Raw genomic sequence first — 15087 nt, forward strand, 5'->3', positions numbered from 1 at the left:
GATTTTTCTTTTGAAAATGAGGATCTCATGACTGTGGAAGGGAATAATAATAATGGTGGTATTTGTAAAGCGCTTACTCTGTGCCGAGCACTGTTCTAAGCGCTAGGGTAGATAACAAGGTGATCAGGTTGTCCCACGTGGGGCTCACAGCCTTAATCCCCATTTTACAGATGAGGTCGCTGAAGCACAGGGAAGTTAACTGACTTGCCCAAAGTCACACAGCTGACAAGTGGCAGAGGGTGACAAGCAGCGAGGGGGAGAAGAGGGAGCAGGGAGGAGGAGGGGAGAGAAAGCTCGACAGTAGATAATCAAAAAGCAGCGTGGCTCAGTGGAAAGAGCCCGGGCTTTGGAGTCAGAGGTCGCAGGTTCAAATCCCGGCTCCGCCAATTGCCAGCTGTGTGACTCTGGGCAAGTCACTTCCCTTCTCTGTGCCTCAGTGGCCTCATCTGTAAAATGGGGGTGAAGACCGTGAGCCCACCGTGGGACAACTCCATCACCTTGTAACCTCCCCAGCGCTTAGAACAGTGCTCTGCACATAGTAAGGGCTTAATAAATGCCATCATCATTATTATTATTATTAAGAATGAGTACAGGGAAAATAGCCCCAACAGACATGCCAACAAACCAGGGTGCCGGGGTGAAGAAGCTGAGTTAACAACATGACCGGGGACGGAAAGGAGAAAGAAGAGGAAATCCCCAGCTGCTCCCCAAGCCAGCAACATGGAAAAATATCATGGAATCAGTTGGTGGTAGAGCTGGACTTAAAGCCCAGGTTTAATTCCCTGTCACCCTGCTCTTGTAAGCGCTTACTCTATGCCAGGCACTGTACTAAGCCCTTTTAGACTGTGAGCCCCCTTTTAGACCGTGAGCCCACTACTGGGTAGGGACTGTCTCTATATGTTGCCAACTTGTACTTACCAAGCGCTTAGTACAGTGCTCTGCACACAGTAAGCGTTCAATAAATACGATTGATGATGATGCTAATCAGGTTGGACTCAGTCGTGGCCCACACGGGGCTCAGAGTCTTAATTCCCATTTGACAAGTGGGGTAACTGAGGCCCAGAGAAGTGAAGTCCACAGCAGACAAGTGCCGGAACCGGGATTAGAACCCAGGCCCTTCTGACTCCAGGCTTGTGCTCTGTCCACTAGGCCATGCTGTCCGTACCGCCCCTTATTCCATCTTTAGTAGAATTGTAAATTAACAGAAAAATTCTCGATAGAATGATCCTTTCTGTGCTGGAAAGCTATTATTTAACTGCCCCTCAATTTTTCCTCCCCAGGTTCAATTATCCCGACGCACTTGCCATTTTTCTTCCCGGTTCTTGTCCAGCCTTTCAGTCATCCCTCTTTGACTCCCCCGGTAATCTCCCCCGAATTCTCCCTGTTCCTTTTAAGCTGCAAAGTCTACACCTGGGTATAGAAGCCTGGGAAAGCCCATTGTCATCTTGATCCACCCCAGTTCTCTTCCCTATCCCTTCATCATCATCAATCGTATTTATCGAGCGCTTACTGTGTGCAGAGCACTGTACTAAGCGCTTGGGAAGTACAAGTTGGCAACATATAGAGACGGTCCCTACCCAACAGTGGGCTCACAGTCTAAAAGGGGGAGACAGAGAACAAAACCAAACATACTCACAAAATAAAATAAATAGAATAGATATAGATAGATAGAATAGAATGCCCTCCCTCTGCCCATCCGCCAAGCTAGCTCTCTTCCTCCCTTCAAGGCCCTACTGAGAGCTCACCTCCTCCAGGAGGCCTTCCCAGACTGAGCCCCTTCCTTCCTCTCCCCCTCGTCCCCCTCTCCATCCCCCGCATCTTACCTCCTTTCCTTCCCCACAGCACCTGTATATATGTATATATGTATGAACATATTTATCACTTTATTTATTTTACTTGTACCTATCTATTCTATTTATTTTATTTTGTTAGCATGTTTGGTTTTGTTCTCTGTCTCCCCCTTCTAGACTGTGAGCCCGCTGTTGGGTAGGGACTGTCTCTATATGTTGCCAACTTGGACTTCCCAAGCGCTTAGTACAGTGCTCTGCACACAGTAAGCGCTCAATAAATACGATTGATGATGATATGTACAAGTAAAATAAATAGAGTAACAGCAAATGAGCTCTCCACAGCCACCAGTGACCGACCTCTCTCCTAGTCCTCCTCAACCACTTGCCCGCCTTCAGCACCGTTGACCGCGGCCTCCTCCAGCGTGAAGCGCTAGCAGGCCGGTGGTGTTGCTTAGACGGCACTGAACCTAGTTCCGCCGTACCGCTCTGGTGGCTCTTCGGTTTCAGTGACCGGCTTCTCATCCACCGCTCGTCTCCCGGTGTCCCCCGGGTTCAGTCATGGCCTCCCGCTCGTCTCCCTCTACCCTCAGTCTCTCTGGGAGCCCATCAGCTGGTGTGGTTTCAACTAGCCGCTCTCTGCGGGCAACTTCCAGGTCTTCCTCTGTAGCCCCGACCTCTCCCCGGCTCTAAAGTCCTGCATTTCTTCCGGCCTCCAGGACACCGCAAAAGTCATCCTTCTGTCCTAAACTTGGCCCCCTCAGTGGATCTTCCCTCTTTCTCCCCCTTCTAGCCTGTGAGCCCGTTGTTGGGTAGGGCCCGTCTCTCTATTGATGGTATTTGTTAAGCGCTTACTATGTGCCAAGCACTGTTCTAAGCGCTGGGGAGGTTACAAGGTGATGGAGTTGTCCCACGGTGGGCTCACAGTCTTCACCCCCATTTTCCAGATGAGGTCACGGAGGCACAGAGAAGTGAAGTGACTTGCCCAGAGTCACACAGCTGGCAATTGGCGGAGCCGGGACTTGAACCTGTGACCTCTGACTCCAAAGCCCGGGCTCTTTCCACTGAGCCACGCTGCTTCTTGATTATCTACTGTCGAGCTTTCTCTCCCTTCCTCCCCCTCGCTGCTTGTCACCCTCCGCCACTTGTCAGCTGTGTGACTTTGGGCAAGTCAGTTAACTTCTCTGTGCTTCAGCGACCTGATCTGTAAAATGGGGATTAAGACTGTGAGCCCCACGTGGGACAACCTGATCACCTTGTATCTACCCTAGCGCTTAGAACAGTGCTCGGCACAGAGTGAGCGCTTTACAAATCACTTCACTTCTGTGGGCCGCAGTTACCTCACCTGTAAAATGGGGATTGACTGTGAGCCCCTCGTGGGACAATCTGATCACCTTGTAACCTCCCCAGCGCTTAGAACAGTGCTTCTCTATATGTTGCCAACTTGTACTTCCCAAGCGCTTAGTACAGTGCTCTGCACACCGTAAGCGCTCAATAAATACGATTGAATGAATGAATGAATACCATTCCTGCACCAGAAGCCTGCAACCCGTGTCACCCATGACTCTTCACTGGGCAAGGAAGGTGTCTACCAACTCTGTTATAGTGTAGTCTCCCAAGCGCACTGTGTACAGTGCTCTGCACACAGTAAGCACCCAATAAATTCCCCTCTACACTGTAAGCTCGTTGTGGGCAGGGAATTTGTCCGTTATGTTGTTTTACTGTACTTTCCCAAGCACCTAGTACAGGGCTTTGCACACAGTAAGCGCTCAATAAATACGATTGATTGTATATATGTATATATGTTTGTACATATTTTTTTACTCTATTTATTTATTTAATTTATTTGTGCATATCTATTCTATTTATTTTATTTTGTTAGTATGTTTGGTTTTGTTCTCTGTCTCCCCCTTTTAGATTGTGAGCCCACTGTTGGGTAGGGACTGTCTCTATATGTTGCCAATTTGTACTTCCCAAGCGCTTAGTACAGTGCTCTGCACATAGTAAGCGCTCAATAAATACGATTGATGATGATGATGATGATTGATTGATAACTGACAAACCCTGCAGATTCTTGCTCCATGGCATTTCCATGGAGAAATTGGAGAAGCAGCATGGCTCAGTGGACAGAGCGCGGGCCTTGGCGTCGGCGGTCGTGGGTTCAAATGCGGCTCCGCCGCTTGTCAGCTGCGTGACTTCGGGCAAGTCACTTAACTTCTCTGTGTGCTCTGCATACAGTAAGCGCCCAATAAATACGATTGATTGATTCTCTGTGCCTGTTCCCTCATCTGGAAAATGGGGATTGACTGTGAGCCCCCCGTGGGACAACCTGATCACCTTGTAGCCTCCCCAGCACTTAGAGCAGTGCTTTGCACGTAGTATGTACTTAATAAATGCCATCATTAATAGTAATAATAATAATAATAATAATGACATTTATTAAGTGCAAATAATCATTATTATTATTATTATTATTTCCAAATCTGCTCCTGCTCCACCCAGTAAGACCTCCACCCCAACCCCCAAGGTCAAGTTCTCCTCACAGCATCTCTCTAGTCTCCCAATCTCCAGTTGATGCTGCAGGGTGCTGCCCGGATTATTTTTCTTAAAAAGTCATTTGACACACATCTCCATTCTCCAACAGCCTCCAGTGGCTACTGGATTCCCCCTCGGCAGCCCGCAACAATTCCTTACCCCTGGCTTCCAGGCTTTCCACTGGCTTTCTCCATCAATCAATCAATCAATCAATCAATCGTATTTATTGAGCGCTTACTACGTGCAGAGCACTGTCCTAAGCGCTTGGGAAGTACAAATTGGCAACACATAGAGACAGTCCCTACCCAACAGTGGGCTCACAGTCTAAAAGGGGGAGACAGAGAACAGAACCAAACATACCAACAAAATTAAATAAATAGGATAGAAATGTACAAGTATAATAAATAAATAAATAAATAAATAGAGTAATAAATATGTACAACCATATATACACATATACAGGTGCTGTGGGGAAGGGAAGGAGGTAAGATGGGGGGATGGAGAGGGGGCTGCTCCATCTTACCGAGCAGCCGTCTTTATCAGCTACTTGCCAACCCCGTGATCGGGTCATTCCCCCTGCCTGAAGTTTCTCTCCACTTCTAATCCTCCAGCTCTCTTATTTTCCAAATCCATCTTATTATAGTAATAGTAATTACAATATTGAGTAGGCCATTGCTTCATCCCGCATATCATGCTAAGTGCTGGAGATGGGTACACTACAGTCAGATCGGACACAGCCCCTGTCCCAATCAGTTGGGGGTGGGGAGTGCTCAGTACAGTGCTCCGTACACAATAAGGGCTAAATAAATTCCATTCATCGAATGATAGGAAGAGCAAATATTTAAGCTCCGTTTCCCGGATGAGGGGGGTGAGACACAGAGAAGGGAAGCGACTTGCCCCAAATCCCAAAGCAGGCACAAGCATTGCAACTGGAATTATTCATTCAATTCAGCTGTATTTACGGAGCGCTTACTGTGTGCCCGCAGCGAGCTTACAGTCTAGAAATTACACCCAGGTCTATTGACTCACCATCTTGGGCTCTTTCCAAGAAACCAGGCCGCTTCTCTAAAAATCCCATCTTTTCCAAGACACCCATCTCCAGTTCATTTTTAGCAGCCGGCTCTAAGAGGTACCTTTTTTCGGCCCTTGTAGATTTGTTTATTCATTGATTTGTTTCTGCATTTTCATCAAGTATTTTGTGCTACACAATCTGTATCCTTATTCTTCCTCCTATTCCCACTATTTGTAAATAAAAGCCTGCCTGTCTCTTTCATTAGATTATAAGTCCCTCGAAGGCAGGGGCCATGTATTGTCTTCTGGTGTACCTTTCCAACCAGTTACACAGTGCTCTGAGCACAGTAAATGCTCAATAAAGGCCCCTGGTGATGAAAAGGATGGGGTACCTCCCCTCCTGAATGAGAGAGAAAAGGGAAAGTCCCTCACCCTACTTCAGGTTGGGTAGGCTGCTCTGGGGTTTTTTTGTTGTTGTTGTTTGGTTTTTTATGTGGTATTTGTTAAGCACTTCAACAGTGCTTTGCACATAGTAAGCGCTTAACAAATGCCATCATTATTATTATTATTATTATTATTATTACCAAGCACTGTACTAAGCACCAGAGTAGATACAGGATGATCAGGCTGAACAATAGTCCCTGTCCCACATGGGGCTCACAGTCATAAACCCCATTTTACAGGCGAGGGAAGCTGAGGCACAGAGAAGTGAAGTGACTTGTCCCAGGTCGCACAGCAGAGAGTCGGGATTAAAATCAGGTCCTCTGACTCCCAGAGTCAGACTGAGTCCCCTGACTCCTTGGGCTCCTTCCACCCGGCCACGCTGCTTGTCAGTCAGTCCTGTTGGTTGAGCGTATGCTGCAAAATACTCAGAAATGTATAGTAGAGGCTAAAGATGTGATAATAAGACTGAGCCCCTTCCTTCCTCTCCCCCTCGTCCCCCTCTCCATCCCCCCCATCTTACCTCCTTCCCTTCCCCACAGCACCTGTGTATATGTACATATGTTTCTACATATTTATTACTCTATTTATTTATTTATTTATTTTACTTGTACATATCTATTCTATTTATTTTATTTTGTTAGTATGTTTGGTTTTGTTCGCTGTCTCCCCCTTTTAGACTGTGAGCCCACTGTTGGGTAGGGACTGTCTCTATATGTTGCCAATTTGTACTTCCCAAGCGCTTAGTACAGTGCTCTGCACATAGTAAGCGCTCAATAAATACGACTGATGATAATAATAATAACAGTGGTATTTGTTAAGTGCTTACTATGAACCAAGCACTGTTCTAAGCACTGGGGTAGATACAAGGTAATCAGGTTGTCCCACACGGGGCTCACAGACTTAATCCCCATTTTACAGATGGGGTAACTGAAGCCTAGAGAAGTGAAGTGACTTGCCCAAAGTCACACAGCTGCCAAGTGTTGAAGGCAGGATTAGAACCCACGACCTCTGACTCCCAAGCCCGGGCTTTTTCCACTAAGCCACACTGCTTCATGGGATTCCCGGCCTCAAGTGGCTTAGAGCCTTCCAGGATATTCACACAGAATCAGAAGCTTCATCATTAAAATCAGGATCTTGCATCCTGTTATACCTTCATCATTCTTGTTACTGTCATAGTTTCAGTCAGAAGAACAGTACTTGTTTATGCAGCTATATTGGTTAATAATAATAATAATAATTATGGCATTTATTCACTGTTCTCTTCCAGAGGGCTGTCAAATTCTTTGCTGCAACATAATTCCTTTTTTTAGCTCTAGAAGTTTAGCTTACATTTAATTTGGAGTCAACTTATTTTTCCTAAAACTAGTTTTGGGATCACGAGATTTAGGAGTGTCCTAGGGTGCAAGTCAGAGGATTTTTGAGTTAATATTAAGCAGTTCGTTTTTAAGGTATAAATCAGGTATTTGGGAGCTTACTTTTTCATGCTTTTTAAAAGTGAAATGTATTATTATTATTATGGTATTTGTTCTAAGCGCTGGGGTAGTTGCAGGGTAATCAGGTTGTCCCACGTGGGGCTCACACTTTTGGTCCCCATTTTATAGATGAGGTACCTGAGGCACAGAGAAGTAAAGTGACTTGCCCAAGGTCGCACAGCAAACAAGTGGCAGAGCCGGGCGTGGCTCAGTGGAAAGATCACGGGCTTTGGAGTCAGTGGTCATGGGTTCGAATCCCGACTCCACCACGTGTCTGCTGTGTGACCTTGGGCAAGTCACTTAACTTCTCTGAGCCTCAGTTGCCTCATCTGTAAAATGGGGATTAAGACTGTGAGCCCCACGTGGAACAACTTGATGATGATGATGGCATTTGTTAAGCGCTTACTATGTGCAAAGCACTGTTCTATGCGCTGGGGGGAATATAAGGTGATTAAGTTGTTGATCACCTTGTATCCCCTCCAGCGCTTAGAACAGTGCTCTGCACATAGTAAGCGCTTAACAAATGCCATTATTACCATTATTATTATTATTACATCCTCTGACTCCCAAGCCCGGCCTCTTTCCACTAAGCCATGCTGCTTCTAAGCACTTACTATGTGCCAGGCACTGTACTAAGCACTGGGGTAGATACAAGCGAATCAAGTTGGACACCGTCCATGTCCCACATGGGGCTCCCAGTCTTAATCCCCATTTTACAGATGAGGTAACTGAGGCACAGAGAAGTTAAGTCACTTGCTCAAACTTTAGATTGCCCCGGAACACACACAGTTTTTCCAAAATTCAACTTTTCGCAGAATAAAAATGGAAACCGAAGCTCTACTAAAGCAGTGCAACTGCACTAAGCCATGCTGCTTCTAAGCACTTACTATGTGCCGGGCACTGTACTAAACACTGGGGTAGATACAAGCGAATCAAGTTGGACACCGTCCATGTCCCACATGGGGCTCCCAGTCTTAATCCCTATTTTACGGATGAGGTAACTGAGGCACAGAGACGTTAAGTCACTTGCTCAAACTTTAGATTGCCTTGTAACACACACAGTTTTTCCAAAATTCAGCTTTTCGCAGAATAAAAATGGAAACCGAAGCGCTACGAAAGCAGTGCAGCTGCATTCAAGTGACGGCACTTGCCCGCCAGATGGTTACATGTCATTTCACTAATAGGGTTAAATAAGAAATATAGCTGTGTGTGTCTTCCGATTTGAAAATGTGAACCACCTAAGAAAAGTGCCATTTTCTTCCGTTCAGCTTTCAGTCGGTAATCAATCAGTCAACCGGTGGTATTTATCGAGCACCTTCTGGGTGCAGCCCACGGGACTAAAGAGATTGGGACAGAGTCGGTAAACAGGTGCTTCGCACATAGTAAGCGCTTAACAAATGCCATCATTATTATTATTATTATTATTATTGTTATTATTATTATTACAGTCTAGAGTCCAGTGACGCTAATTAGATGCCTATTACGCCCAAAGCACCATGCTAGGTTCCTGGGAGAGTATGCTAGAGGTAAAAAACAAAAAAAAAACACTCTGCCCTCAAAGAGTTTTTATTTTGTCAGTTCTAGAAGACTGCTTAGCCTCTGATTTAGAGGCATTGCAGTAGTTTTCCACAAGTGCTTAGGGCAGAGCTTGATACAAAGCAAGTGCTTAAGAAATACGTTATTATTACGGTGGTTTGTTGGCATTTTAAAAATGTGGACAGGGGCTGTTTCCTAGCTCTTAACCTGCACTCTCCTGGAGTAACTTATAAAATGAAGTTTGTCTTCAAATGTTGGTGCTGGTGACCTAGGTAGCTTGGCTATATATGGGTAAGTGAAGGGTATCATTTTTTATTTGGTGGGATCATCATCATCATCATCAGTCGTATTTATTGAGCGCTTCTATTTCTTTTATTTTGTTAGTATGTTTGGTTTTGTTCTCTGTCTCCCCCTTTTAGACTGTGAGCCCACTGTTGGGTAGGGACTGTCTCTATATGTTGCCAATTTGTACTTACTGAGCGCTTAGTACAGTGCTCTGCACACAGTAAGCGCTCAATAAATACGATTGATGATGATGATGCTACTAAGCACTTGGGAAGTACAAATTGGCAACATATAGAGACAGTCCCTACCCAACAGTGGGCTCACAGTCTAGAAGGGGGAGACAGAGAACAAAACCAAACGTACTACCAAAATAAAATAAATAGAATAGCTATGTATAAGTAAAATAAATAAATAAATAAATAGAATAATAAATAAATAAATAAATATAGTAAATAAACAGAGTAATAACAAACAGAGGAAGGTGTTGAAAATTAAATTCCTGTGCTTGTTTTGAATAGAGTGCTATCTTTGACCCCGAGTTTTATTGGCCCCAGGGCAGGGATGGCTAAACTTACCTCAATAGCCACAGACAAACTTCTTTTTGAGGTACTACTTACTTTTGGCCACTGCCATAGCTGAGTTGGTGGCCAGTGGGGCGTTCCAGCAATTGCAGTAGAGACCTCAAGTTTTTGTAAATTTTAAGTTTGACGTGTCACCGACACCTTTGGTGATGTCTCCACCATCGTATCCCTTTGAGCATGGGCTTGGGAGTTAAAGGACGTGGGTTCTAATCCCGCTTCCGCCACTTGTCTGCAGTGTGACCTTGGGCAAGCCACTGTGCCTCGGTTACCTCATCTGTAAAATGGGGATTAAGACTGAGCCCCAGGTGGGACAACCTGATCACCCTGTATCAGCGTGGCTCAGTGGAAAGAGCACGGGCTTTGGAGTCAGAGGTCATGGGTTCAAATTGCGGATCCACCAATTGTCAGCTGTGTGACTTTGGGCAAGTCACTTCTCTGTGCCTCAGTTACCTCATCTGTGAAGTAGGGATTAACACTGTGAGCCCCCCGTGGGGCAACCTGATTACTTTGTAACCTCCCCAGCGCTTAGAACAGTGCTTTGCACATAGTAAGCGCTTAATAAAAGCCATTATTATTATTACCCCAGCGCTTAGAACAGTGCTTGGCACATAGTAAACACTTAACAAATACCATCATCATTATTATTAAAAATAGAGAACTTTAGAGAAAGGGGTTCAACTTGGTGACGTAGTTTTTGCTGTTTTTTGTTTTATGTTATCTATTAAGCACTTACTATGTGTCAAACCCTATTCTAAGCGCTGAAGTAGATACAGGTCAATTAGGTTGAACACAGTCCCCATCCCAAATGGGGTTCACAATCTAAGTAAGAGGAAGAAGAGGAGAACTGAGGCATAGAGAAGTTAAGTGACTTACCCAGGGTCACACAGCAAGCAGTTGACAGAGCCGGAATTAGAACCCAGGTCCTCTGATTCCCAGGCTCATTCAAGAGGCCATGCTGCATCTGTGAAAATGTACTGTTTACTTTTACTTATCCCCTAATTCAATGTAATGGTTAAAGGTCTTTGTCATAGTGTCAGAAGAGGAATACTATAATAGGGGGTTTTTTTTGGTTTTTCTTAAATCAAGCTCTACCTGATACGACGGGCTGTGATGAGAGAGAAGGTAGCAGCATAAGCAGATGGCCAAGATGGAGATGATTAAACCATAAATATATTCCTTTTATTCTCCCTTCAGTTGCCATTAAAAAGTGTTCTTTGGAAATCGTCTCATAGGACTCTGTCCATTTGCATTTTAAAAAATCAATCCACCACCACTCTACCTGCCATTAGCTCTTTTTAAAGCGCTTTACTTAGTAGCAAGACGTCCACCAAAAGAAGCTTTGAAAAACTAGATCCTAACTGCTTGCAAATTGCTCCTAAGCTTCTGATTATTACCTTTTTCCATCTGCTGTTACTCCCTAATTTTGTTTGAGTCCAGTTGCGATAATATAGTGGCATGGGAAAAATCATTAATGTTGTATAGCGGCCAGATGATTCCAATTTCATATTCGCTCTAGATTACTGTAAAACTCAAACCACCATCTTGCATTTCTTCCTCCCAGTGATTGAAACGACGTAGGGTCTTCATTTCAAAATGTCACCCTTAGGTACCGCAGCGAAGTTTTTGTTTCAGAGTATAGCCAGTACGTTTCCACGTTTTTCACGTTAATGAGAGGCACAACTTCCAGATTTTTCCAAAGTACGTGCTACCGTTAGATTGATTTTTAAATTGCCCCATGTGATGTAGGATATGTCACCGCACAAATCCTTGTGACTGAGCGAGGCAATGCATTTTTCAAATGTGGTAAGGGATGTCAGCACATAAAATACTGCTGGAAATCCTCGTGGCTGAACAAAGCAACGCATTTTTTAAAAGCCCACTTAAGCCCACTCACCAGTGACTCAGTGCTTCAGGACCTAAAGACCCTGGGGGTGTTGAAAGAGAGTCTGATAAAATAACTTCGAGGCCTTGTGCCTTTGACCTCTATTGTCCAACGCTGAGGGACCGCTGCACCAGGTAAGTCGCTCTTAGCTCTGTGGGATGTGTCGTATTTCATATGATTCAAGTAACGCCCAATTTCCATATTTTGGAAGGGTCCACATCTCTCCCACTTCAAGGACTGAGATGAAAGGGCCTACTTTTGCGCCACTGAGAATTCAATTGTGTTTGATTGATGAGATGACTTTTTTTTTTTTTAACGCTCCCTCTTTAAAAGTGAATAAATCTTTGTTTACAGACAGTCCCCGGGTCCTCGACCCCAATATTCCCCTAGTGGCCCGTGAGATCATGCAGCGAATGATCCGACAATTTGCTGCTGAATATACCTCAAAAAATAGCTCAACTCAGGACCCCAGCCAGCCCAATAGCACAAAGAACCAAAGCCTGCCGAAAGCATCTCCCGTCGCCACCTCTCCCACGGCTGCAACCGCTCAGAACCCCGTGCTCAGCAAGCTTCTCATGGCTGACCAAGACTCGCCTCTGGACCTTACTGTCAGAAAGTCTCAGTCAGAAGCTAGCGAACAAGGTATGGTTTGATCGTCTACCCCGTCTGCGTCCCCCGAGCTAGGGCAATTGGAAATGGTTCTTTTGGCAAGCAGACCGTAAGACCAGCAGGAGAGTGAAAACCAAAGAGCGTCTCGGTAAGAACTCCCGGGGTCAAGCCCCTAAAAGCCAGTCCGTGGTAGTGGGGAAGGATCGCGGAGAGACAGGTCCTCCTAAATCCTAATGCCGGGTGGGCGATTACCTTGAACATCCATGAAGGAAAGGCACTTTAAAATGTCAACTCCCTAGTAGGTGGAGTCGACAGGAGATGACGGTTCTTTAATCCGTCTACAGGTCGGAATGAGTTTCCGTGAGAGAAATAGAGCATATCTGTCTCCGTACTAGCGAGACCGTGAATCCCCTGGAATAATGGCTGTCGATCCAGGAAATCAATTCTCGGGCTACTCTGTGGGGTTAATATCTCTAGGCTAAGTGAACTTTAAAAAGGAAAAATCGGTCAATCAATCGGCAGTAGGTTCCTGAACGCCCACTGCGTGCCGAGCACCGTACTAAGTGCTTGGAAGAGGACAGTACCACCGAGTTGGTAGACGCACGCGTTGCCTACCCCCAGGGAGCGGAGGTTCTGCTTCTCTTTGGGGGTTAGAATAATTGAAAGAAGGAGTGGGAAGGTTAGAATCATTTACAGATAGATGTGTGAGAATTTATATGGGCAAGGGGAAGAGGTGTTGTTTTTTGATAGCATTTATAAGCATCGAGAAGGCAAGATCATCTGGGCAGGAAGATTTTATTTCCTCACGTTCTGGACTTGCAGTAATCTCTGGTTCACTTGAAGAAAATGAACTTTTGAAATGGTTTTCCTAGTAAAAATTCAGTTTTTAAAATGATACAATTCTTGTGCGTAAAACTGAGGTTTTCTGTTGTTTTAAAGAGCACGCGCTTGTTCACATATTGTGACCGTTTTCCTCTAAATACTTGATATTCATCCCGCCCGCAGTCCCACAGCACTTAAGTACAGAGCTTTAAATTATACATCATAAGTGACTTATTCACATGTCCGTCTCCCCCTGTAGACTGTAAACTCGTTGTGGGCAGGGAACATGTCTGCTATTCTGTTGTATTCTCCCAGGCTCTGCACATAGTAAGTGCTCAATAAATACCACTGATGGATTGAGAAACTGAGAAATTTTAAAAGATTGAAAAATGTACTCGTGTTTTCATCGTTGATAACTGTACGCTTAGAATAAATTTGGAAAAAAATGGGTGCCCTTTAACATTTCTCAAAGGGGATTATATTGCTTTCAATACATGTGGCTGTGACTGGCCATTAATATTAGCTTGCTTTAGATATTTGTTACAGACACCTCATTTTCAGTACAAAGTGTCCATGGTTTGGCTCAGGTTGAACATAAAGTCATAATAATTATGAGTAATAATATATCAGTAAATAGGTGTTGACTTTAAAGCATGAATAATGCCACAAATGAATCACTTACCAAACACCATTGTTTTATTAACAGCAATTACTTCTCCACACAGTAGCTTCCCTTAAATTGTGACTGTACGAGGTTTCACGCCTTGAAAAAAAGGAGGCCTGAAAGAAGTAGAAACAACAAATTCAACTCGAGTTTTGCAGTGATAAAATGACTTGCCTAATCAATATTCCGAAGTCCATGAATCATTTAGTTCATGTATTTTTAAACAGTGTATTTGTACGAATCCCATAATTAGCCCTCCATTTATGGAATTAGGCCATGTAATTAGGATTTATTTTCAGGAAGGGGTGACAGTATTTATTTGGTAAAGAGCCAGAACTGATTCCTTTGGAAGAGCCGAAAGGGTGCCAAGCCAGCCTTTATATGTGAGTGCTTTCGTTTTCAGTCTGATTGCACTTATTGCACCTTATAGATTAGGCTGGTGGGGACTGGGCATTTGTTCAGGGCTGGGCCCCACAAAGGTCCCGGTTGTGATGACCGTTCTGAAATGAAAATAAATACGATTGATTGACGAGAGAGACTTTGAAAGCACCCAGCGTCCTTCTCCTGGCCTTTGAAGGCAAGGCGGGGATCGAGCGAGGGTCTCTCCCACTGAGAAACTTTGTTACTGGGAGTTGGTGGCCTTTTCCCACCTGTGCTTATTCCGTTGAGCCCAGGGGTCGTAGACCGGACTCACCGCAAAGGCCTTTTGATTTCGTCATCGGGGGATTTGGGGAATTTTTTGTTACTCAGCTCAATTTGAGAAGGAGGGCTAATGGCTTTAATGAGGAGACAGAGATGGCATAATTGGATGATTTATATTGACCATCTCTCGCCCTTCGTGTAACTTTCCTTTCCCATCGTCCCGCCAGCTCCATTACATAAGCCTCAGAGTGGCCGATTCCAACGCACCAGTAGACGAACTCCGCAGTCAGCGGTGTCCTCTTTGAATGTGGAAGACGTATAGGTAGATACATAGATGGCTGGATGTATACGTTATAGGTGTTGCTGATCTCTGCAAATTAATGTGATGCAGAGGGATGAAAAGATGGTGCAAAGGGATGAAAAAAGGCCAGTGCATTAATCCACAGTTCCTTCTTTTTCTCTGGCAATGTTTTTCTACTTTTCATCTTCCTTAAATTGAATCCACATCTGCTCCAGTTTTTTTCCTGTCGTCAAGTGTGACTTTATGTCTTTGCAGACGGTGTACTTGATCTGTCCACTAAGAAAAGTCCATGCGCCGGCAGCACTTCCCTGAGCCATTCTCCTGGCTGCTCCAGTACTCAAGGGAACGGGTAAGGGACCCTATTTGTGGCTTTTTAATAATGTATTGCAGACCAGATTATTCTCCTTTCTCTCATTGATTGGTGCAGTTAACCCTTCAGAGTAAAGATTTATGGTGGAACTGTCCCAGCAAATCCCTTGAATCCTCCTGCCAAATGAAAGGATGCTGTGAAACCAG

General features: G+C 44.7%; 1 protein-coding gene across 7 annotated transcripts in view; it reads left to right on the plus strand.

Annotated features, from left to right (window-relative positions):
- LCOR (ligand dependent nuclear receptor corepressor) overlaps positions 1-15087 on the plus strand; it is a 223237-nt gene that overhangs the window by 150534 nt on the left and 57616 nt on the right. For all 7 annotated transcript variants that reach the window (XM_038743485.1, XM_038743487.1, XM_038743486.1 and 4 more), the window contains 2 exons: positions 11888-12175; positions 14827-14920. In XM_038743485.1, coding sequence (XP_038599413.1) covers positions 11938-12175; positions 14827-14920 — 332 coding nt within the window. In that variant the 5' untranslated portion in view covers positions 11888-11937. The remainder of the gene's footprint in view (positions 1-11887; positions 12176-14826; positions 14921-15087) is intronic.

This window comes from Tachyglossus aculeatus, chromosome 3 (genome assembly GCF_015852505.1).
Source record: "Tachyglossus aculeatus isolate mTacAcu1 chromosome 3, mTacAcu1.pri, whole genome shotgun sequence".
NCBI classification, from domain to species: Eukaryota; Metazoa; Chordata; class Mammalia; order Monotremata; family Tachyglossidae; genus Tachyglossus; species Tachyglossus aculeatus.